The sequence below is a fragment of the Molothrus aeneus genome, chromosome 2 (genome assembly GCF_037042795.1).
Source record: "Molothrus aeneus isolate 106 chromosome 2, BPBGC_Maene_1.0, whole genome shotgun sequence".
Classification (NCBI taxonomy): Eukaryota; Metazoa; Chordata; class Aves; order Passeriformes; family Icteridae; genus Molothrus; species Molothrus aeneus.
Genome location: NC_089647.1, coordinates 116,755,121 through 116,780,981, shown reverse-complemented (window position 1 = coordinate 116,780,981; position 25,861 = coordinate 116,755,121). Strand labels below are relative to the sequence as shown.

Genomic DNA, 25,861 nt, shown 5'->3' with positions numbered 1-25,861 from the left:
CACTGAAGGACAGGTTTTTATCTCAACTCTTAGCTGAGTCCCTACAAACAGAAGTTCAAGCAGTGCAGGCTGCATTATGCACAGTGGAAAGAGAAATAAAAATAATTAATAATTCTTTCCAAAACTGGTTTGAAATCTTCCCCCTGCATATCACTGACCTCTCACATCCCTTTCCTTTAGACACAGGATCATGGAATGGTTTGGGTTTGGACCTCACAGCCCACCCAGTGCCACCCCTGCTATGGCAGGGACACCTCCCACTGTCCCAGGTGCTCCCAGCCCCAGTGTCCAGCCTGGCCTTGGGCACTGCCAGGGATGCAGGGGCAGCCCCAGCTGTGTCAGGAGTGCCAGGGCCTCCCATTGAGTTATCAGTTTATAAATATGGATTTCATAGTCAAAGGAGAAGGAATTGCAGTTGATAAAAGTGCCCAGTGTATTAAGACACCCAGGGATGGGCACATGTTCCAATTCCATCAGTTTTACTAATGGAGTGACCAGGAATTAAATCCCCTTTCATGTCATCTCTGCCATTTGCATATTGTACATAAGAATATGTATATATGTGTATATATGTGTGTGTATATAACAATATGTATATAACAATATATTGTACATAACAATATGTATATATATATATATATATAGATGTATATAACAGTATGTATATAACAATATATTGTACATGACAATAAGCAGGTTGGAAACCTTCATTCTGGCTTGGTGGAAACTAAAGTAGGAGAAAGGGATTTAGGAGTGGCAGCATCTGAAGGGGCTCCAGGAGAGCTGGACAGGGACTGTTCATTAGGGAGAGCAGTGGCAGGGCAAGGGAGAATGGGTTCCCACTGACATTTCAGTGGGAGATGAGGAGGGAATTGTTCCCTGGCAGGGCGGGCAGGCCCTGGCACAGGGTGCCCAGAGCAGCTGGGGCTGCCCCTGCATCCCTGGCAGTGCCCAAGGCCAGGCTGGGCACTGGGGACAGTGGGAGGTGTCCCTGCCATGGCAGGGGTGGCACTGGGTGGGCTCTGAGGTCCCTCCCAACCCAGAGCATTCCTGGATTCTGTGATTCCAAGGGAAGTGAACCCCTTGGGATTTCCCCCATGCCCACACCCTCACATGGGGATGTCTCCTGCCTGTGCTGTGCCAGGCAGGGGTGATGGGAGCAGCCCCAAGGCCACAGGGCTGCAGCCTGCCCTGATTCCCACAGGAAGCACCCTGCACTCCCCAGAAGTGTTTTCAGTTTGCACCCTGGCTCTGTGCTCAGTGCCAGCTCCCAAGGACCCCGGGCACTGAGGGCTGAGCCCCCAGACCTACGTGGAGCTGAAGTCTGCCCAGTTGTTGGCTGCTGCAGGAGCCTCTGCAGGGGCAGGAGCTCCCAGGGAGGTGGAGCTTTCCTGCACAGACACTTTGGGAGCAGCAGAGGGCTCGGCCACAGCCACGGGCTTGGCAGAGGCTGGAACTTCACTGTCTGGGATCTTCTCTGCGTAGTTTGCAGGGAACCATCCAGTCTTCCCCTTCAGTTCTCCACCAAGCCACCCTGGCTCTCCAGTCTGGCTTTCATCCACCTGCAGACACAGGAAGTCAGAGAGTTAACAAACACATCCTGCAAATGGGAATTGTACTGAAAACAACACAGATCTCTGCAGCAATGAACTTCTTGCAATGCAAGAGGGCTTGACACTTTTTTCCCTTTTCTTTCCATATTGAAATCACTGAATCATGGAATGGTTGGGGTCAGGTCAAACCTGTCCTGCTCCACCCCAGCCATGGCAGGGGCACCTTCCCCTGTCCCAGGCTGCTCCCAGCCCGAGTCCAACCTGGCCTTGGGCACTGCCAGGGATCCAGGGCCTGCCCACCCTGCCAGGAACAATTCCTCATTGCCAAGATCCCACCCAGCCCTGCCCTCTGGCACTGGCAGCCATTCCCTGGGTGCTGTCCCTGCATCCCCTGGAAATTGTCTCTCCAGCTTTCCTGGGGCTCCTTCAGGCCCTGCAAGGCCACCCTGAGCTCAGCCCAAAGCTTCTCCTGTGCAGGTGAACAATCCCAGCTGTGCCAGCCTTTCCTCCCAGCAGAGCTGCTCCATCCCTCTGCCCATCCTGGAGCCTCCTCTGGGCTCTCTGCAGCAGCTCCAGCTCCTCCCTGGGCTGGGGCAGCTCTGCAGGTGGGAAATCACCTGAGGACAGGGGCACAATCCCAGTCCCAATCCCAATTCCTTTCCTGACCCCAGCTGGGGGCTCAACCCAGGGCAGGGAAGGATCCCCGGGCTCCTCAGAGGAGCTGCTGCCAAATTCCTTTGCCTCGGGCCATTTGCTGACTCTGTGCCTCCCACTGGAATTTGCATCCTCCTTCCCCCTCCCGGTGCAAACCCATCCCTCATTCCTGCAGGATTTGGGTCCTCTCCTCTCTCAGCCCCTGGCAGCCCGAGGCAATCCCAGCACTGCAGGCACTTTGTGCTTGACTGGGTCCGTGTGCTTTTCCTGCAGTGCAGAGCAAAACTTCCACTGCAGCAGAGAGGGGAGAGCAGCAGGGTGGGAAAGGGGAGGGCACAGCTGAGGGTGGGCCTGGAAAAAAGGGATAAAGCACCAAGGGGCTGAATAACCCACACAGGGATCAGTCACAGCCAGCTGGGCTGAATAACCCACACAGGGATCAGTCACAGCCCGGGCTGAATAACCCACACAGGGATCAGTCACACCCACCTGGGCTGAATAACCCACACAGGGATCAGTCACAGCCCAGCTGAGCTGAATAACCCACACAGGGATCAGTCACAGCCACCTGGGCTGAATAACCCACACAGGGATCAGTCACAGCCCAGCTGGGCTGAATAACCCACACAGGGATCAGTCACACCCACCTGGGCTGAATAACCCACACAGGGATCAGTCACACCCACCTGGGCTGAATAACCCACACAGGGATCAGTCACACCCGCCTGGGCTGAATAACCCACACAGGGATCAGTCACAGCCCAGCTGAGCTGAATAACCCACACAGGGATGAATCACACCCGCCTGGGCTGAATAACCCACACAGGGATCAGTCACACCCACCTGAGCTGAATAACCCACACAGGGATCAGTCACACCCACCTGGGCTGAATAACCCACACAGGGATCAGTAACACCCACCTGGGCTGAATAACCCACACAGGGATGAGTCACAGCCAGCTGGGCTGAATAACCCACACAGGGATCAGTCAGAGCTGAATAACCCACACAGGGATCAGTCACAGCCAGCTGGGCTGAATAACCCACACAGGGATCAGTCACACCCGCCTGGGCTGAATAACCCACACAGGGATCAGTCACAGCCAGCTGGGCTGAATAACCCACACAGGGATGAGTCACAGCCCAGGGTGAATAACCCACACAGGGATCAGTCACAGCCAGCTGGGCTGAATAACCCACACAGGGATGAGTCACAGCCCAGCTGAGCTGAATAACCCACACAGGGATCAGTCAGAGCTGAATAACCCACACAGGGATCAGTCACACCCGCCTGGGCTGAATAACCCACACAGGGATGAGTCACAGCCCAGCTGAGCTGAATAACCCACACAGGGATCAGTCAGAGCTGAATAACCCACACAGGGATCAGTCACACCCCAGGGTGAATAACCCACCCAGGGATCAGTCACACCCCAAATGAATAACCCACATTGGGACCATCACCCCAAATGAATAACCCACACAGGGACCATCACCCCAAATGAATAACCCACACTGGGACCATCACCCCAAATGAATAACCCACACAGGGCCCATCACCTCAAATGAATAACCCACACTGGGACCATCACCCCAAATGAATAACCCACACAGGGCCCATCACCCCAAATGAATAACCCACACTGGGACCATCACCCCAGATGAATAACCCACACAGGGCCCATCACCCCAGGCCGGGCAGGAGCGGCAATCACCCCCAGAGGGAACAAACAGCACTGCAAAGGCAAATCTGGGTTGTGGAGATGCTCTAAAAGAGCATTTTGGGGGTGAGGCACAGGCTTCCAGAAACCACTGGGATTCTTCAGGCACAAACCAACCCAAAGGTTTCAGAGCCATGCAGTTAATGGCTCCTCAGGAGAGGATCTGAAGCTGCCTGTGAGGACACAGATCTCTGTTCATTCAACCCAATGAAGTTCTCTATGCACACTCATGAACAGGCACTTTGAAGGCTAATTCAAACTTCATAACTCATATCAGCTCTGGTTTCTTCTCCATCTAAAATACAAATCACATCTGGTTTTGCAGTACTGTACTGAAATTTTCAATAAATTCCTTTGAATCTTTTTAAAGCTATTTTGTTTCAATTTCCTTTAATTTTTATACTTCCCACCCACAAGTCCCACAACAATCCCAGATTATTTTTTCCAAAATACAACCAGACTTTAAATGCACACCTGAATAGTGAATTACAGTGTGTGGGAGGTTGTTTCTATTTATTCAACTGTACTTCAGAGCCACAGCTGACAACTACTTAATTCTGTGGATCACAAACAAGATTGAATCCAACTCCAACAATCACCAACTAAGAAAACTGATGAGAAACTGTCATTAGAATTCATGGCAGATTTTTCAGGGAAGAATATCTGTTCCCACACAAAAGCTTGGTTGAGCTATAGCCAGGGTTAAAATCAATCTCAACTTAGAGTGGAAGAAATTTAAAGTACATTGAAAGGATAAAGTAATTGAAAGGATAAGAGAATTAAAAAGCCAGAATAATTGTGGAATCCATGGCACCAGATCCAGGGTGCCACAGGCTTTTCCCAGCAGCAGGGCAGAGCAGAGCCCTCCCCAGACTGGCAAAGCCTTTTCCTTCCTGCAGAAATCCTCCTCCTCCTCCTCCTCCTCCTCCCTGGTGGTGGGGTTTATCCCCTTGGAAAGATCACTCCCAGGCTCTGGAAAAGGCCCAGCTCCCGTGACAGAATGAGATCTGCAACCCCATTCCAGGCAGGATTCCAGGCAAGATCCCAGCCAGGATCAGATCCCAGCCCAGGAATTCCAGCCCAGGAATCCCAAACCAGGAATCCCAGCCCAGGAATTCCAGCCCAGGAATCCCAGCCCAGGAATTCCATTCCAGGAATCCCAAACCAGGAATCCCAACACAGGTATTCCAGCCCAGGAATCCCAGCCCAGGGTCAGATCCCAGGCCAGGATGAGATTCCAGCCCAGCCCTGGGATCCAGCCCTGGGCTCTGGTGGCACCTCGTGCCTGCTCCAAAATGGGTCAGGCTTTGAGTTCCAGGGTGGGAAAGCTCCATTTGTGTGAGGACAGTTATCCAAGGAGCAGGGATGTGGTGGCACAGCTGGAGTGCAGCTGCACTGATGCCAGCAGGCAGCCTCCCCTCCACCCTGAGCTGCAAATTGCTGCTTTCCAGGGAAAGGTACCACAGGCACCTTTGGAAACACAGGACAAGCACAGGGGGGCTGAGGAGGAGCCAAATGCAGCATCAAAAGCCAACCCTGCTCCAGGGTGTCTGAAGTACTTTTGATAAGGAGCTGGGCTGTGTTAATTTGACCCCTGGTGGGCTCAAAGCAGAGGAAGTGCAGGGGAAGCAGCTCTGGGGGCTCAGTGGAGCCCCTGAGGAGCTCCCTGGCAGCACTCAGCCACTCCCTGCTCCCCTCCAGGGCAGCAGGCATGCAGAGCAAGGCATGGTTAGAGCACAGCTCAGCCCTGAGCACTGCCCAGAGCAGCCCTTTAACCCTCCCTGCAGGGCAGCAGAGCCCCCAGGAACCTGCTGGGATCCTGGCCAACATCACCTCAATAAAGGCAACAGAGAGGAGTGACCCTGCAGGGGCTGAAGGGATTAACACTGAGTCATAAGCAACCAGACTGGGATGGTCTCAGAGTCTCTCTTTAAAATATGTGTAGTGATCCTTAGAATCACAGATTCTGGGGGAAAATCTTATTTCCCTGCAAATCTCTCTTTTAAAATTATTTCAGTGCTCTTTAGAATTGTGTATTTTGGGAAAAATGATATTTCCCTGCAAATCTCTCTTTTAAAATTATTTCAGTGCTCTTTAGAATTGTGTATTTGGGGGAAAATGATATTTCCCTGCAGATCTCTCTTTTAAAATTATTTCAGTGCTCTTTAGAATTGTGTATTTCGGGTGAAAATGTTATTTCTCAGCAAATCTCTCTTTAAAAACTATTTCAGTGTAGAATTGTGTATTTTGGGAAAAATGATATTTCCCTGCAAATCTCTCCTTTAAAATTATTTCAGGGCTCCTTAGAATTGTGTATTTTGGGAAAAATGTTATTTCCCTGCAAATCTCTATTCAGAAATTATTTCAGTGCTCCTTAGAATCACACATTTGAGGGAAAATGTTATTTTCCCTGCAAGAACAGGGATAAATATGTGCAGAACTGCATAGAACCACGTTTTGAGGAAAAATGTTATTTTCTCTGCAAATCTCTATATAAAAATGTACAAAATGCTTCCTAAAATCACAACTTTTGGGAAAATTGTCATTTTCCCAGCAAGTCTGCCTAACAGTGATCACTGTTGCCCAGAGAATGACCTGTAAATCCAGGCCAGCCCCTATTTCCCAGGAAAACCAGGCATCCTGGCATTTCCCAACAGCCTCCAGAGTCTCCTCTCCAACACCATTTCCTGCAGCTTTCCAACCTGTGGTATCCTCATCAGAGTCCCCAGCAGGGACAGGATTCACTTTGCATTTTCCAGGAACACATTCCAAGGCCACAAACACCCAGTAAGTAAAAAGCCAAACCAACCCCAAAAGGTTCCATATCCCAGAACAGTTGTTGTTTTTTTTTTTAATAATGATAATTACAATTTAGAGGACTTTACAAAGTGTATTTTTTCCAAAATCCAAACTCCAAATGTAAAAGCTCTTAAAATCAATTTTGTTGGGTAGGACACTGTAGGGAATACGCTTCCCCCAGTGAACAACATTTAAGAATTCCCCCAGGAATTTTCATTCTGCATGTTAAGAACATACTAATGATTAATTAGTATTAATATGCACTTAATCCCTGCAGCCATTAACCAGGGAATTAAAACTTAGAGAGCCAAAAGCAAACCTTGCTTCAGAGTTTGACACAATCCACTGACACATCTGTGAAAAATCTGGAATTATTCTCTACCAACACACCTGCAAGCAGATTTTTGGGATTTGCAGTTTTCTCTCTTGCCATAGAAAACTGAAGGCAGCCCTGGCAGAAGCTGAAGGCTGACATTTCCCAAGGAATATCCCAATCCCTGCTTACCATGACAATGTCTCCAGGCTGGATGGTGATCTCGTCGTGGCTTCTGGATTCAAAAGGATACAGAGCTCTATAATACACTATTTTTACATCCTCCTGAGCAGAAATGGTTAGAGGAGCTTTCTCTGAGCAAAGGAAACACACAGATACAGAGAGAAGAAATCAAACCACCTGATTTTTAAACACTTGGAAAATGGGGTGGAAATGGAGACAAGAGTCACCAAACCTGCAGGGTCTGCAGAACAACCTTATCCCCTTTTTACACAAGGGAAACATAAAAATTCATTATTTAAATACATTTTTTTTTTATTTTCTCCTCTAAAAACCAAGGGAAATCTTAGAAACACAGAATGGCCTGGGTTGGGAGGGACCTGAAAGCCCACCCAGTGCCAGCCCTGCCATGGCAGGGACACCTCCCACTGTCCCAGGCTGCTCCAGCCCCAGTGTCCAGCCTGGCCTTGGGCACTGCCAGGAACTCGGAGTCCACAGCTGCTCTGGGCAGAATTTAGTTATAAAAGTGATGCAATCCTTTGGACAAATATTTAGAGCACTTTTACATTCCCAAACAGCTCTTGTGTGTATCCAAGCCACCTAAGAGGGAAGCAGGATTCCCACTACAGGCAAAAACCAGGATACAATGCAGGGAAAAAGTTCTCAGCTGAAAGTGAATGTGGGGAGGCAGAAAAGGGGAATTAAACCTTGGATTTCAGGTCATTGGTCCAGTAAACAAAGGAAGGCAGGAAAGGAAAAGGGTGACTAAACAACATATTATTCCTACTCTGAAAAACATACTGTCCCTACTGTGAAAAAGCATGTATCCACACCAAAATAACAACTACAGAAATAGCTCTGGCATCTTGCATCCAGCCCTTTGCAGCTGAGATCCCCTTGCCTTGCCCTGCAGTCTCAGAGCTGTGCTGTCCCCTCTGCTGAACACCAGCCTCTGGGGATGAACAGTGCTGCCTAACAGAACCATTTTGGAGCCTGGAGCTCAATCCATGCATTATTTACTTTAACAAGACTCCCAATCCAGCCCTGAACTCCACCTTGTTCTATGTGAAATGGGAAGAGAGAAGAGAACTGAGCTGTGCCAGAGCACTCCCTGCTGCTGGACCCTACCTGCATTGGACCACGGGGCCTGGCCGGGCTTGCTGGGCTCCTGGTGGGGCTGGAAGAGTTTATTCAGCTTCTCCTGCATCTCCTGCTTCCCCTTATCCTCACTGTCCTTCTTCTTGGGTACTTCTTCCCTTTTTTGCTTGTCATCTTCCTGGATTTTTTTTTGCCACTGTGGTTCATCCTCTGCCTGTCCCCGCGGTTTGTCCCGGTCCTGGATCCGCCTGGGGGACAGTGGGGACAACAAAGCCACTCACACCAAAGCCACCAAAGCCTTTGGGTCATCTCCAGTACCAAGAGTCCTCTGTAGGGCTTTTCCATGCCCTAACTTTATTTTGGTGACTTATCAATCACTCCCCAGCATCTCCTCACACTGGGATTGATTCCCAGAAATGACAAACTCAGGGGATGGTTTGGCTTGGAAGGGACCTTGAGGATCCAACCCAAGGTAAGACTCCAAACCCAGGCAAAGCAGAAGGAGAAAAGCAGGAATCAGACACCTGGCCATCCTTAACCTCATGCTGAGGGCAAGGAGGAGAGCTATCTGCAAGTTTTACACAGCACTCCAGAGAATTACTGGGAATATCTGCCATTCCCAAATTCCAGAGTTAACAAGTCCTTCCCCTCCACCAGAGGACAGGATACCAAGAAATGAATAAATATTCTCTGCTGGAAACAATGTGCCCCAGTAAAGACAGCTCTGAAGATGTGGAGGATGCCCAGTGTTCTCCAGTCTGTTCCATGGCCTATTCCAGCCCTGGAATTCCTTCAGAATCAGAGCCACAAGCCAGAGAAGCAGCTGCTCCTCCCACACAGCCACCCCACGGGTCCTGTCCCCACCAGGGCCAGAGGATCCCTGGGGCTGGCCCAGCCCTGCCAGCCCATGCAGTGCCAGCTGTGCCCCATGGGCACCTTGTCCCCAGCCCAGAGCACTCAGTGCCACCTGCAGGGGACACCTGCAGGGCTGGGCACTGCAAAGCTCCCTGGGCAGCCCCTGCCAAGGCCTGAGCTCCCTTTCCATGGGCAAATTGCTGCTGCTGTCCAACCAATCCACTTCCCAACATGAGAGGTGGCCCTAGAGGACACAAACCTCATCTGCACCCCTGGAAGGTTTGGGCAGACAGGAATCAGGAATGTTTTCCAGGAGATGCCAGGGGAGCTGTTACATTTAGGGCTCCACTAAAGCAGTTTGTTACCTCTGAGCTTCTTTTTGCTTTTCCAGCTCCACTGTCTTCCTTTCCTGCTCCTTCTGTTTCAACCTCTCAGCTTCCAAGCTCTTCTGCTTCTGGAGCTGCTGTTTGTTATGGATTTCTCTCAGCTCCTGAATTAAAAAAGGACAAACAGGTGTAAAAATCCACTCTGTGAATCAGAACTGATGGCCCCAAAGAGTTCCCTGTGAGGGGACAACACCTGGCAGAGCTTGGGGATCTCTCACAGTCACACTCCTGCCAAATGCAGATAATTCAGGTTCATTCCCAGGGTCTATAAACCACCTACTGTTTTTCTATTTTTATCCATTAAAGGGTTAGGAAACCAGAAATCCTTCAAATGGGACTCTGAAAAATGGACAAAGCTTAATCTGAACAGACATTTCTGTTTTGTTTGTTGGTTTATGGAATCCATTTATTGAATTCCATACACAAATCTGCCCTCTGAGTTCTCACAACAGCAACTCTTAATCAGTTTCATTTGCCAATTAACGCTGATTTACTAAAGAACCTTCAGGGCTGGTTTATACACAGGAGACTGAAATCCTTAAGGAATATCTTTGGGATGAGTCATGGTACAGAGAGTATTCATTCATATATAAGTCAGCTTTTCTTCAACTGCCTGAAAAAATTACATATAAATAATAATAATAATACCATAATATTTTCCTCAAGATTTGTTCTCTGCATTAACACCTATTAACACAAATCCAACCTTTATCTGGAATTTCCTGGCATGACTTGGAATTTTGCATCTGAACTCCTCAGCATTACAGTAGAAAAAGGGAAAATTTACCTATGAGCACTGAGGATTTTCACTGAAAATAGTTCACTTCAAAAATTGGTATCTTATCATGAAAATACGGTCCAGGTGAGACTGAAACAGTTAAACCTGGAAGTATTTGGATGGTTTTACAGGAATTCACAATCTACAAACCACAGGAAGTTTTCATTCCTCATGCACTGACCCAAATGAGAAAATTGCATAAGAAACAAAAAAAGAAATGGAAGTGATTCAAACCCACTGGATAGAGGGGTGAAAGCTTCAAAAGGGAAGCTGATCCTTGTGGCCCAGGTCTCAGTTTTATTTCATTAATGCTCCTCAATTTTAATTCAGTGAAAACTGAGCTCAGCATCATTAAAGAGAGAACCAGTTCCCAGGGAAGCTGGAATTAAAGAGACATTTTAAGAATTATTTAAGTTTCCCACAAACATTTTAACACACTATTCCCTCCCAGCCATGCTGATGTGCTGGGTCAGCGCTCTGTGAAAGGATTTTTCTGTGACAGAACTGTGTGTTAAGAAAACCAAACCTAGTTCATAGTGCTGGCACTGGATGGAGCATTTCTGGAGATGAAAAATCCCACACACATCCCTCTGGGGCCAATGGGAGGATGGGGGAGGAAGAGGCAGCATCTCCCACAGCTGAACAAAACTCTGCTAACACCTCAAGAGCCAGGACACTTCCAGCTGCATGCTGAGCACAGCCTACACTCATCCTGCACAGGCACAGCTCCCAGCTGGGCACTGCCCCTCCAGGGCTGCAATTCCAAAGGCACCTGGCACAGATGTGTTTCATGAAAACCCTTCTGCCAGGATCTTTTCTCCTGAGAAGCTGAGAGGCCTCAGACATGAAAAGTAACCAATGGTTATCTGCTGCTGTGGGATGCAACAGGAGCATCTGGGATTGCTCTCATGTGGTTGTTTCTAATTAATGGCCAATCACAGCCCAGCTGTCTTGGACTCTCTGGTCACTCACAGGATTTTACTATCATTCCTTTCTATTCCTTTCAAGCCTTCTGATGAAACCCTTTCTTCTATAGTTTTAATACATCATTTTAATATAATATCTATCATAAAATAATAAATCAGCCTTCTGAACCGTGGGGTCAAGACTCTCATCTCTTCCCTCATCCTGAGACCCCTGTGAACACCAGCAGAGCAGCCCAAGGCTTTGCTCACTCCTGGACCAGGAATGCCTTACTTTAAAAGCAGAGCAATTGCTCCCCTGGCATTTAAATCCAAACAGTGCAGCAAGGAGGGTTTGAGCTGTTACAACAGCTACATTCATATTATTGAATAGGAGCTGCAGCATTTCAATATTCACTATTTACAGCCAAGTCATTTGCTACAAAGACCTTCATGGAAGAAGTGGAGTTGTTTTGGCCCAGATTGTGCCTTTTTGACAGAAAGACAACAGGACTTGGGATGTTCAGGGATTACAATCCAAGGTTTCCATCAGATCTTCTCCCCCTGAGACAAGCAGAGCATTTGATGCCAGAGGAAAGGACCCTGCAGTTCTGTAACCCCTTCCTGCCCATTCCCCAGCTCCCAAAGCCTCTGCTTTGGCCTTGACAGACAATTCCTCCCTCCACCCCATCCTGGGGGCTGTTGGGCAAAGGAAGGGAGCTGCCACCCCTCTCTTACCTGGAATCACAGATTACAGTGATGTGTAGGGATAGTTCCCATCCAAATGTTTGCTTTTTAAAAATTCTGTACATCATGACCAAAACAGGCAATTTACTTAAACTCTTGAAGTTCCAGATAAACAAAAGACAAAAGTAACTCACTAGAACTGTGCCCAAGTTGCAATTCAAAGCACACTCCTGACACAAGCATAGGGATTAGATCAAAATCTAATGCCAAGCTCTTCTGTCTGGTTTTGGTTTGGTGCTGGCACCCCTGGGCAAACACTGACTCAGTGAAACACTGCACACTCATCTGCTTAGGGAAAGTGAAGCACATAACTGGAGGAGGCTCAGAGAGAGCTGGGTCCTGCCTGAGCAGGCCATGGAGACCTTGGGGAAGGAGTGTAAGTGCTGGATGCAGCCCAGGAGGAGAGCCAGGCACTGCAGCATTGCCTCTTCCACTGCCACTGACTGGAAGAAAGAAATGCTGAGATGTAAAGAGGGTTGGGAGCAGGAGGGCCCTGCTGACACTGACACACAGCACTGACAGCCACAGGACACACGGACAGCACTGGGACAGCTCAGCCACTGGGGGCCTCTGCTTCTGCCAGGCACTGGGAAAGGATCCTCAGCACAGCCATGTCACAAACATGAACTCAGCCCCTGTGTGCTGCTGGGCAGGAGCAGCAGCAAGGAATTCTGGATTCTTCCATGGCACAGGAAATGGGCATTAGGGCCTTGGAGCTGGGAGGGTCAGTTCAGATCCAGGGATGCTGGGAAGGAATTCTGTATCCTGAGGGTGGGCAGGGCCTGGCACAGGGTGTCCCTGCATCCTGGCAGTGCCAAGGCCAGGCTGGGCACTGGGGCTGGAGCAGCCTGGGACAGTGGGAGGTGTCCCTGCCAGGGCAGGGTGGGATGGGATGGATTTAAGGTCCTTCCAACCCAGACCATCCCATGATCACAAAACCAACAAGTGACCAGCTCCATTTCATTGATACCTGCATCAATAGCAATTCCTAGATCTCTAGGCTGAGATCTTTAAAGGGCACAGAAGTTTCACTCCTTCAACCCTAGGACACAAAGAAGTGGCCAAACTTTCAACCTTGTAACAAACTCAGTCACTTCATAGCCAAATCCAGCCCAATCCAGAGATTATCTTGTATCACAACCTGCCCCAAATCCCATTTGAAAGGATACCTGAGCAGCCAAACAAGCTCCAGCAATCCCTGAAACCAAGTGGCTCTACCTCAAGATATCCAATACTACAATTCCAACGACCTGATTTGAAATATTAATAACATTTTGCTAGCCTGAAAGCTGTGGGTGGAAATGCACCAAATTCTATGAATATTTCCAACTCCAAAGGACTCATCAGAAGGAATTGAAATCAGTTGTTTTGGAGAGATGACAAAAAGATTCAGCAGAAAAAAAAAAATCTTATTTATCTCCCTAATCACTCCTGTGGTATTAAGACACACAGCAAACATGATGTAGTTTAACACTTGTATGAAGTATTCACTTATTACAGAACATAAAAACATGGAGACAAATCCAGAGTATCCTGTAACTGCTGTGGTTTGGAAAAGTTGCCTGGCAAACTAAATTACCTTGATTAAATCAGAGTTTGTAATTTATTTGTTTGATAAATATGTATTTTTAAAAGGAAGAGTTCCATCTTTCCCATCTTGACCTATTATACCTCAATTTACAAGAAACCTTTATCATATTTAGAGCTCAGATGTGGTGGAATTGTTGAGACACAATTTGAAAAATGTCTCATTTCACTGGGAGCATTATCCAGCTGCCTGGATAATGGATAATCACAGAGATGGCACCAGGACACAGCCAGGAACTGAGAACACAACAACTTCTTCTGCTATTTAGGGAAATTACTAATTTAGTATTATTTACAAGCCAATTTCTACCTATTGTCAATGTCAGTCACTTTTCCAGTGGTGGTTCCTAAAAGTTGCTGCAGATTTTTGATTTTTTTAGGTAATGCTATCTGAGAATTATGGAGTTCAAAATGACCTGGTTTGGAGTGATGTGATCACTGATATGAGATAGCATGTGATATATGTGACATATATAATAAATATTATGGGAGTTCATAAGGACCTGGTTTGGAGTGATGTGATCACCTAAGTGTGTTCTCTGTGGGTGGAGAACTCCCACTTCACACAACTCCCAGTAAATCCAGGATTCCAGGAAAGCCTTCACTGGCCTTGGGCACAAAATTCCCCAGAGGGTGCTGGCACTGCCCAGGCTGCCCAGGGAATGGGCACGGCCCCGAGGCTGCCACAGCTCCAGGAGCCTTTGGCCAGCGCTGCCAGGGATGCCCAGGCTGGGCTTGCTGGGCTCTGGGCAGGGCAGGGCTGGCACTGGGGGGTCCCTGGGGGTCCCTCCAGCTCAGGACATTCCATGGTTCCATTAAAAACAACAGCCATGGAATCACTGCTGCACTCAGCAGCTTCTGAGTGGTTTCTCTACCCATTCCATGCTGAGCCCACAAAAATCCATGTGCCTTTTTAGGGTTTTTAATTCAGTCATAAAATCCTCCAGGCCCACCAAAATATGCCTTGCACATCTTGAGAAACTACAAAAGGGAGAAGTCTCTGAATTCAGCTCCCAGTGCTCAGTTCCATAGTACAGCTGGGGCTGGAGCATATCCAGGGCAGGGAACGGAGCCGGGCAGGGGCTGGAGAATCCCTGAGGGAGCTGGGCAGGGGCTGCAGAATCCCTGAGGGAGCTGGGCAGGGGCTGGGGCTGGAGCAAAGGAGGCTCAGGGGCCCTTGTGGCTCTGCACAAGTCCCTGCCAGGAGGGCACAGCCGGGGGGGTCGGGCTCTGCTCCCAGGGAACAGGGACAGGAGCAGAGGGAACGGCCTCAGGCTGGGCCAGGGCAGGCTCAGCTTGGACAGCAGCAGCAATTTGCCCATGGAAAGGGAGCTCAGGCCTTGGCAGGGGCTGCCCAGGGAGCTTTGCAGTGCCCAGCCCTGCAGGTGTCCCCTGCAGGTGTCTGGATGTGGCCCTTGGGGACAGATTTTGGGGTGATGCTGGGGGGGCACTGGGTGATCCTGAAGGTCCCTTCCCACCCTGACAATTCTGGGATTCTGTGAGTGCCCCTCCTCAAGTCAGCAAGGCAGAAATCCCCACAGACAGAAAATCCCCCCTGATCTGCTCCCCCTGGCAGGTGAGTCCCACAATCTGCTCTTCCCAAAGAGTCTCCACAACTCCTCATCAACTGATTGAAACCACTTCTCCTGTTAAACTGCACAACCATTTACCTTCACTCAAGGCATTCCTGGATTCCTGGCACATGCTGATAAATCTGTGCTTAATGGGCAACTTCAATTTTTAATTACCATCACTTTGTTATCTGTGCAGTGCAATCCTTCAATATTCAAAAATTGAGTTTTGGGTGATTGGTTTGTTGGTCTGGGTTTTTTTTTTTGCTGCTGTCACAATACCAAGACTGTTCACCTCTTTCCCATTTATGTTTAGGTAATTTAAGATCAAACCAAATACAGGCACTAATTTTAGAATGGAAATGCCTTGGTTCAATTTATCACTTTTAAATGACTCCATTAAAAAAATACCCAAGAAGCACAACATGCTAAGATGTATCCAAAAACCACATATGAAGAAAAACTAGGTGAGGTTTAAACCTCAAGGATTAATTAAGCAAGGATTAGACAATTCTATTTTTTTTGAAATATAAATTGTGCCCATTTTGTTTGTTCTGTGTCTGACTCTGCAGAGATTGTCCCCTTCCATCCTCCTTGTCTCAGACTGGCAGAGTCATCTTCAAATGAGTCTTAAAACAGGGCCTGACTTTTAATTTTTCCTATAATTATTAATAACTCCAATTGAAACAAGCTATTTCTTGCTTAAATTCAACCCCCACCTTCCATCTTAAATTGTTTGGTTTAATCCCAGTTGATCAACTTCCATAACAACTCCATTAATGTCTCTGTCACAGTGATTTTCCTGCTGGATACTTGCAATACAATTTGGAGCACCTTGCAGGAAATTGAGCATTTTTGGTCAGCTTTCAGGAGAACCCACCAGTGGAATCAGCAGATAAAGTACTGGAACATTGGAATATTTTATGAAAAAATGAATGCTATTAAAAGTTTGTAACTACAGACTGATTTCCAACTTCTCTCTGCAGAACCCTGACATTGCCAGTGCAGAAATACACAAAAAAAAAATCACAGTTTTAACAAAGACTGAGCAATAAAGCATGAAACCACAAACCACAGGCAGCTACACTCAGGGACAAGCAGGAGCACACAGACAGCAGATAACAATTCTGGGTGGCAGCAGAAAATCAAGTCTCTTTTATTCAAGATTTCAATTTGAACTCCTGATTCCAGCAGATGTGCTGACCTTGTCCTGCCCTTCCTGGATGAAAAGCACAGAAATTGCTGATTTCATTTTGGCAATCATACACTTGGAATCAGGGCTCAAATCTCCTCCTGAAGAGACTCTGCAGATTAAATTGAGTCAAACCCTGAGTTTGGAAGCTGAGCAGCATTTTGTTAAATAAAATAAAAATCAAATCAAATCCTCAACAGACAGGTTGAGAATGCTCCCCAAACTGGACATTCTTAATAATTTCATTTCATTTTTCCTCCCCACAGTCAGGTTAGAAAAGAATTAACTGGACATTCAGAAAGGCTTCAGGAGGCCTGGGTTACCTTCAGCTGATTATTGAAAATATCAATTTCCTGCAGTTTAGATCTGGTTTCTTTCTCCACCTCATCCAGCTGCTCCCGGAGCTGCTGCCGTGCCAGTTCCTTGGCTTCCAAGGCTCTTTTGATGGTGAGCAGGGAATCCCCTGGGTTGGAACACATGGTCAAGTCAGTATTTTCTTCTGCTTAGGTCACAGAAAGCAACATCTCCCCATCTGCACCTTGCAACACACAAAGAGCAATTCCAGGGCACAGCCCAGAGAGGGAATGTGCCCTGGCCCAGCTCAGGCCTGCCCCAAGATCTACTCACTGTGCAAACTGTTCTGCTGGACCTGCTTGAGCTGGTCATTGAGCAGCTGCTTCTCTGGAATCAGCCTGCCCAGCATCTGCTGGGACTCCTGGAGCACAGACAGGGGCAGGGAAAACAAAACAGAACCAGGCACAAAGGTGAGAGAGGCAAACTGCAGCCAGCACAGCACACCTCTCATCTTCATTTCTGCTTTTTCCCTCGGTGAACGATGTGTTATTGCTTGTGTCCCTCCTTTGTGTTATGATCTTGTCCAAGCACTGCCTGTGTGACACCCCCAGAGAGCCCAGACATTCTCTGCCAGTCATGGAATTGATCTGAATCTCACTGAATATTGAACCAGGCCTGGAATTACCCAAAACTGAGGGCAGGGAGACAAGGCTAAATTTGAGGAAATGTTCAAACAGGCACTTACAAAATGTTTAATTCTGATTTTAATAAATGAAACACAGAATCCCCAAATCCCTGAGGCTGGCCCAGCCCTGCCAGCCCATGCAGTGCCAGCTGTGCCCCATGGGCACCTTGTCCCCAGCCCAGAGCACTCAGTGCCACCTGCAGGGGACACCTGCAGGGCTGGGCACTGCAAAGCTCCCTGGGCAGCCCCTGCCAAGGCCTGAGCTCCCTTTCCATGGGCAAATTGCTGCTGCTGTCCAAGCTGAGCCTGCCCTGGCTGTCCCCTCCACTAATAGTTAATTAATAATATTAACAACGGTGTTAATGATTAGTAACTTAGGTCAGGAATAGAAAGACAAACATTTACAGGAAGAGAAAATACAGACTTTCCTTTTAAAGGAAAATATTCTGGCCAAAAGCCATGAAACACAAGCCCTGTGGGATGACAGTCCTTGAGTCCTTGACCTCTCCACGCTGAACTCTTGGCAGAGGGCTCTGATCTCAAACTCAGCATGTGGCTGGGAGGTTGTGAAGTGCTGTGTGACAGGGGTCCCTGCAGGAGATGTGTGTGTAACACAGGGCTGTGTGTCACAGGGGTCCCTGCAGGAGATGTGTGTGTATAACACAGCCCTGTGTGTCACAGGGGTCCCTGCAGGAGATGTGTGTGTATAACACAGCCCTGTGTGTCACAGGGGTCCCTGCAGGAGATGTGTGTGTATAACACAGCCCTGTGTGTCACAGGGGTCCCTGCAGGAGATGTGTGTGTATAACACAGCCCTGTGTGTCACAGGGGTCCCTGCAGGAGATGTGTGTGTATAACACAGCCCTGTGTGTCACAGGGGTCCCTGCAGGAGATGTGTGTGTATAACACAGCCCTGTGTGTCACAGGGGTCCCTGCAGGAGATGTGTGTGTAACACAGGGCTGTGTGTGACAGGGGTCCCTGCAGGAGATGTGTGTGTGACAAAGGGCTGTGTGTGACAGGGGTCCCTGCAGGAGATGTGTGTGTGACACAGGGCTGTGTGTGACAGGGGTCCCTGCAGGAGATGTGTGTGTAACACAGGGCTGTGTGTGACAGGGGTCCCTGCAGGAGATGTGTGTATAACACAGCCCTGTGTGTCACAGGGGTCCCTGCAGGAGATGTGTGTGTAACACAGGGCTGTGTGTGACAGGGGTCCCTGCAGGAGATGTGTGTGTAACACAGGGCTGTGTGTCACAGGGGTCCCTGCAGGAGATCCTCTCCCTTTGGAGGATGTTATGGACATATTTTATAAAAAATCCTTAGCTAGGATTTTTTCTCCTGAGAAGCCTCAGAGGAAAAGAAAAACAATGGTTATCTGCTGCTGTGGAATGCAACAGGTGCATCTGGGATTGGTCTCATGTGGTTGTTTTCAATCAATGGCCAATCACAGCCCAGCTGTCTCGGACTCTCTGGTCATTCACAAGATTTTCCTTTCCTTTCCTTTTCCTTTCCTTTCCTTTCCTTTCCTTTCCTTTCCTTTCCTTTCCTTTCCTTTCCTTTCCTTTCCTTTCCTTTCCTTTCCTTTCCTTTCCTTTCCCCTTTCCTTTCCCCTTTCCTTTCCTTTCCTTTCCTTTCCCCTTTCCTTTCCTTTCCCCTTTCCTTTCCTTTCCTTTCCTTTCCTTTCCTTTCCTTTCCTTTCCTTTCCTTTCCTTTCCTTTCCTTTCCTTTCCTTTCCTTTCCTTTCCTTTCCTTTCCTTTCCTTTCCTTTCCTTTCCTTTCCTTTCCTTTCCTTTCCTTTCCTTTCCTTTCCTTTCCCCTTTCCTTTCCTTTCCCCTTTCCTTTCCTTTCCTTTCCTTTCCTTTCCTTTCCCCTTTCCTTTCCTTTCCTTTCCCCTTTCCTTTCCTTTCCCCTTTCCTTTCCTTTCCCCTTTCCTTTCCTTTCCCCTTTCCTTTCCTTTCCCCTTTCCTTTCCTTTCCCCTTTCCTTTCCTTTCCTTTCCATGAAATCCTTTCTTCTATTTTTAGTATAGTTTTAATATATCATTTTCTTTTAATACAATATCTATCATAAAATAATAAATCAGCCTTCTGAAACACGGAGTCAATGCTCATCTCTTCCCTTGTCCTGGGACCCCTGTGAACACAGCCACAGGAGGATGCTATAAATGTATTTCCTGTAGAGCCCTGGCCCTTTCCAGAGCATCAAGTGCCACCTCACACACTTTTCTGAAGCCTGGACCTCCCAGCTTGAGTTGTCAAAACACCTTCAGCAGCACGAGGTGAAACAGCACCTGAGTATCAATGCCCCATCCTTCCCACAAACCCTGGAACTTCTCTGAGCAGGTCTCTGGAACTGCAGGCTTTTGAGGAATCAAGCAGCTGACAGCTTCAATTTGTCATGGAGGGTTGCAAGTGACATCACTCAATGCTAAGAACAAACGTCCCCTGATCCCTGAACACCAGAGTGAGCCCCAGGGGTGTCGTGGGCTCCCCATCCCTGGCAGTGCCCAGGCCAGGCTGGACACTGGGGCTGGAGCAGCCTGGGACAGTGGGAGGTGTCCCTGCCATGGCAGGGGTGGCCCTGGGTGGGCTTTAAAGTCCATCCCAACACAAAGCATTCTGTGATCCCACAATTCCATAAAAAGTTTTGATTTTGGTTAAAGCCAGAACTGACTGCACTGCCATGGCTTTGGGCTGTCCCACTTTCCTCCTGCCAGACCCTGATGGGCCCTGCAGTGCCCAGCTCAGCTCTGAGCATTATGCAACAACTGCAGCCTCCTGTGAGCTCCTGATGTTCCAGAAAATACCCTGAGACAGCACACAGCAGCCAAGGACCTTAGGAATTCACAAGCAGCAGAATTCAGATAAGCTACAGATCAGATTATGAGCAGCTGTGTCCCTCCCAGCTGCAGGGCCTGACAGCAACAGAGCCCTCCCAGCCCCCCAGGGACATCCCAAATGCTGAGCACTCCAACCCTGCCCTGCCCTGGGGCAGCCTCACCCCCAGTGCTGGGGACAGTGCTGGGTGTGTCAATGAAAGATCAGAAGCTGTTGGACAGTGTGCAGAGGAGGGACACGAGGCTGGGCAAGGGTCAGGAGGGGCCCCCGAGGTGGCCTGGGCAGCCCAGGCTGGAGCAGCCTGAGCTCAGAGCTCCCCGGGGCTGCAGCTCCTCCCGAGGGGCAGCGCAGGGACAGCTCCGAGCTCTGCTCTGGGACAGGGACAGCACCAGGGAGCGCCTGGGGCTGGGCCAGGCCAGCTCAGGCTGCAGAGCAGGGCAAGGTCCTTGCCCAGAGGGTGCTGGCACTGCCCAGGCTGCCCAGGGAATGGGCACGGCCCCGAGGCTGCCACAGCTCCAGGAGCCTTTGGCCAGCGCTGCCAGGGATGCCCAGGCTGGGCTTGCTGGGCTCTGGGCAGGGCAGGGCTGGCACTGGGGGATCCCTGGGGTCCCTTCCCTCAGGACATTCCATGACTGCCATCCTGGGACTGCTGTCTGCCTGGAGCAAATGGGAAGCACCAACATACACAATCTATAGCCTTGCTCTGGTGGGAGGTTCCCTGCCCGTGGCAGGGTGCATGAGCTTTAAGGTCCCTTCCAAACCCAACCCCTCTGGGTTTCTGTGGCTCTGAGAAGGCTGCAGGATCAACCAAGCAGCAGAATGGACAATATGAAACAGAAATTCTCCTTCTCCAAGTACAAAAAGCACCACAGGAGAGCATTTGAGGGTGGAATGTGATCACAACATCAGCTGCTTTGTTTGTAAAGGCCAGAACACTTCCAAAGATCCCAGATTACTCAATGCACTGAATAGTTTGGGAAGTGTGTAAGGACAGAGAATGCCAAGGCACCCTGAAGGTCAAGTCCTGTTTCCTGAAAGCCCAGACAAGCATGGAATGAGCATCTAGCCAAGAACACCCACCACATGGATTCCACATTCTGAAGAAACAGATGAAAGAAATGAACAGCACCACAAACTCTGGAAACTCGTGCAACAAGAAATGGCCAAGAGTTGAGCCATGTCCCACATGGATGGGAAATCAAAACCCAGCTCCTGCCTCTTGGACAAGGGAAATTTCTCTTCAAATCACCTGGGAGCCAAAGTGTTCAGCAAGGAGGTAAAGAATGCCTGCAGCACAGAGGTGTTTCCAGCATCGCCCAGGGGCCTGGGGAGCAGGACCTGCTGAGAGCCCTGCAGGCAGCACAGAGCCTGAGAATGGCACACATCCTCATCCTCAGCACTAACTGGGACACCACTTCTCCCACAGGTTCCATGAAACTGCATCTTGGCAGTAATTAATAGGCTGAAGGGTAATTACTCCTCTGAATGAACTCATCTCCCCACAGCAAGTGTCAGATGTATTAACTGAACTGCTTCCAATGAAGATACATCACACTGCAAAGATAATGACAACATTGACTTTAGAACCTTTTTGAGAGTTGAGAGGATGAAAATCCACTTTTTTAAAACCCATTTACATCTTTGTCTCTCCTCTACAGATGAGATAGGAAAGTTTAAAGGATATTTGAGAAAATATTTCGTTTTCAGGAAAAAGCTTTAAGGCTCTCCCCAGACAAACTGTGGCTTTTTCTCCTCAGTAGTGACATTTTCTGAGATCACAACTGGGATAATAAAAACACCCCAAGTGACACAAAGGGAAATGTCAGTGGTGGAGATCAATGGGAGGGGAGCAGGCATCAGCACAGCCACAGCTACTGCTGCCAAAGCACCTCACAGCCCAAAACCCACCAGAACAACTGCCAGGGAAAGCAGGGCTGAAGCTGGGATAAAAATTATAATTTTTATAATAAAAATGTTAATTATTTATAAAGTATTATTATAATATTTAAATTTAAATACATTTAAATTGATTAAATTTTTATAAAAAGCACACATCCTCAAAAAACCAGGCTAATAATCTGAAGATTGTGAGTTTGATCCTGACACAAGGCACCACTAAATGTTGGTTTGGGTTTTTTTGTTTGTTTGTTTTGTTAGGGTTGGGATTGAAAGTGTTTGAGATGGTATTTTGTGTTTGGATTTAGATGTTTATTATTTTTTACTTACATTACAGTTTTATAAGTTGTGAGTTTTATAGTATTTTATTAATAAGCTATAAAATGGTTTTGTATTTATCTTTATAAGGTTTTCTAAGGAAAAATTATTTAATTAAGAAATTATATGTAATTAATTTTATTTTTAACTTAATAACTAATTACTTTTTAACTTAATCACTAATTTTTATAATAGAATAGCAGGATTAGGTTTTCAGCCAGGTTTTACACCTCAGCTCCCTAGGTCTGAGATTCTTTGTAGTGGAACAAACACCCTGAGAGCCCCCATGACCAGCCAAGAATTCATTTCAAGCCCTGTGCAGTATTTAGTGAAGAGAAAATTTCCTGAATCAAATACTACAGCCCGCTGGAAAACCCTTACAAACTACACTGGATATTCTTTCACTAAAGGCTGCAGCTCTCATGTGACAGAATTTCAGTAATTTCAGTAATTTCAGTAATTTCAGTAAGAAAGACAAATGCCAGGCTTAGACCAACAACTCCCTGATTTCACTGTGAGCTTCCATTTCCAAAGTTCATTATTTTTTATGATTAAAAAGAACCATCAGGAAGCCCCTTCACTGCAGTCAGCTCTGCAAAATTTCCACAGGACAATTTCCTTCTCCTGCCCCCAGAACCACCTGCAGCCAAAGCAGGAGCCCAGGAGGATGAAGGGAGGGATAAGCCCAGACACACCTGCAGGTGGAGGAAGCAGTTCCTAGGCACCTCTGAAGGACATTCATTTACAGGAATGACAAATTATCCTTAAGTGTGAGGAACAGCTCCTTCCAAGTTTGCTCAGGATATTGATGTTTTTGAGGAGGTCAAAATGCAAGGCTAAGAATAAAAATAGAGGACATTTTCTCACCTGTAGCTGCTGCTGCAAATGGGTGATTTCTGCAATTCTGAGTTCTCTGGATTTATTTGTACTTTCAATTTCTTGTCTTTGGGTCGACAGCCGACACCTGATGTCCTGAAGCTTCCCCTCCAACTGGTTTCTTTTATCATTCTTTAAAAGAAAAGAAGAACATCTATATAACAATTTTTTTTTACCAAAACGTTTGGTCATGCAAGTCTGGATTTAAAAACTTCTTTTAAAAACTCCTTTCTTAAAACTCATTTACATCTTTAGCCTGTCCTCTACAGATGAGACAGGAAAATTTACAGGATAGTTGAAAAAATTTTTATTTTTTCAGGAAAAAGCTTTAAGGTTCTCCCCAGACAAAATGTGGCCTTTTCTCCTGAGTAGTGACATTTTCTGGGATCACAATTGGGATAATAAAAACACCTCAAGTGACACTAAGAGAAATATCAGTGGTGGAAATTCTAGAAAACATAGAAAACAAGCAGAGCCAGGGCAGTCACCACCAGGGTGTGCTTGTGTTGGAATTTGCAGGGCAGCCCCAATGAGGGGAGAGAATGGTGCAGCTGACTCCATCTTATTAGAATGTTAATTAATTGCTTTATTATACTATATTATTTTATATTATATTACACTATATCACATTACATCTAAACTGAATGTGCCAAGCACTCAACTGCACAACTGCCCAGCATTTTGTGACTGTCAGTGACAGTCCTGACACACACACACACCTGGCCCTGACAGACCAAGGAAACAAACTATTATTATTTTGGGTAAATAACTTTCATATTGCATTTTACTTTGGCACAAACACAGGCACAGCAAATGAGATAAGAATTGTTTTTCCTTTCTCTGAGGTTCAGAGAATGTGAAACCCAGAAACATTCCTGGGAAGAAGTGTGCCTTGCTTTTCTCTGTGAAATGTGCTGACACTTGTGTGTTTGAGCTGCTGCTCCACCATCACTCACCAGAGCTTCCAGCTCGAACTCCAGGGTTTTCTTCTTGGCCTTGAGCACCACGATGTCCTCCTGCTCCTTGTTCCTCTGGTTCAGCAGCTCCTGCCGCCGGTTGCGCTCCCACTCCAGCTGCCTCTGCCTCTCCAGCTCCCGTTTGGCAGCCTGCAGGGTCAAACACCAACAGCTGTAAGTTTGGCAGCCTGCAGGGTCAAACACCAACAGCTGGAATTTGGGGTGTTCCTATTCTGATATTCACTCAGAGTGTTGGTACAAACTGGGCTGCTCTGGGCTCTGCACACACAAATTGTACAGCAGGGGATGCCTTGGGAAGGCTGACCTAGACCAAAGACCAGACAGAGTCACAGAATAAAGCAGGGATTGATTCAAAGCATCTCCTCCATGGATGCACCTTGGGCAGCACCAGAGCCCAGCCAGGGCTGCACCCAAGATGAACCAAAATGGCCCCAAAATGCACGGCCGGGCACGGGGTCTGTCCCTGGGATCAGTTCTGCTCCATTTGCACCTTGCAGTTCATTGTCCCATTCCAGCTTTAGCCCCTGCAGTCCCACCCTGCTTGTTTTTCTCTCTCCAGCCCACGGGGTTTGTGCTCTGGGGCTGAGATTTGGGTCATTTGTCCTTGGTGCCCAGCTGGAGCAGGAATTGTTTTGTCTCCCTGCTCACTATCCCATAATATAAAGCTCAGACCAACACACTAAAGCAGCTCAGAATCTGAAGATATAAAAGCTAAACCTGAGGCATCACAGAGGTGACTGAACAGAAACCCCCTCTGTTTTCCAAGATCCAGTTTGCTGATTTAACAGTTGTTTAGTACCAGGACAGATTCAAATCTCTTTCCAACCTCTGCCATCAGACCCTCTGCAGCTTTGCAAAGAACAGCCAAGTGTTTCTGTGCTGAACCTATCAAGGTTTGGCAATGGGAGAAAAGGGGAGATTTTTGGGTTAACCAGGGTGTGTTTCCTTTAACAAACTAAAGGCCAGGTTGGATGGTGCTACCTGGTCTGGTGGATGTAATCCCTGCCCATGGCAGAGGGTTGGAACTGGAGGATATTTAAGGTTCCTTCCGACCCAAACCATTCTGGAACTCTGTGAAATGAACTCAGCCCTAGAAAATCATGAATGCCATAAGCTTTTCTTCATTCATTCATACACCTCTTAACATCAAATATAACAATAAAAAGTTATTTTTAAAGAAGTGAGAGGTCAGGAGCATGTTGTCCTAGATGTCAATGTCTCATCCATTCATTTCACAGGACAAATGAAACAAAAACTGCCCCTCCCTTGCCTTTAACACCCCAGAAATTTTAGTTCCTGCTGTAAAAGTTTGCTCCCCATCCTGGCAGCAACACACCAAGTGCCCAGCGCTCATCTGGATGCTCCCAAGCTGGGGCACTGTTGGAACCCTGGATGCTGATGATTCCAGACTTTCTGTGCTGCCAGGCACTGACCCCCAAGAGAACACTGCACTGACCTGAGGGCCTGGAGAAGCTTCCAGAATGGAATGGCAGAACTGGGATTGTGGGGGTGGAGTTTGAATGGAAGTGTGTGATATCACAGGGTGGGAAACTCAGAGTTTAAGGGTTTAGAATACAGGAATAGAGAGAAAGCAAGATGGAGGGTTTAGGGTGGAGGCTGCTCCTTCTTCTTCTTCTTCTTCTCC

General features: G+C 47.7%; 1 protein-coding gene across 3 annotated transcripts in view; it reads right to left on the bottom strand.

Moving 5' to 3' along the window:
• Positions 1-25,861, bottom strand: part of ITSN1 (intersectin 1) — a 118,880-nt gene that overhangs the window by 41,428 nt on the left and 51,591 nt on the right. For all 3 annotated transcript variants that reach the window (XM_066545585.1, XM_066545586.1, XM_066545587.1), the window contains 8 exons: positions 24,196-24,345; positions 23,231-23,371; positions 16,964-17,051; positions 16,660-16,799; positions 9,539-9,663; positions 8,349-8,566; positions 7,233-7,354; positions 1,312-1,562 (listed from right to left, as the gene is read on the bottom strand). In XM_066545585.1, coding sequence (XP_066401682.1) covers positions 1,312-1,562; positions 7,233-7,354; positions 8,349-8,566; positions 9,539-9,663; positions 16,660-16,799; positions 16,964-17,051; positions 23,231-23,371; positions 24,196-24,345 — 1,235 coding nt within the window. The remainder of the gene's footprint in view (positions 1-1,311; positions 1,563-7,232; positions 7,355-8,348; positions 8,567-9,538; positions 9,664-16,659; positions 16,800-16,963; positions 17,052-23,230; positions 23,372-24,195; positions 24,346-25,861) is intronic.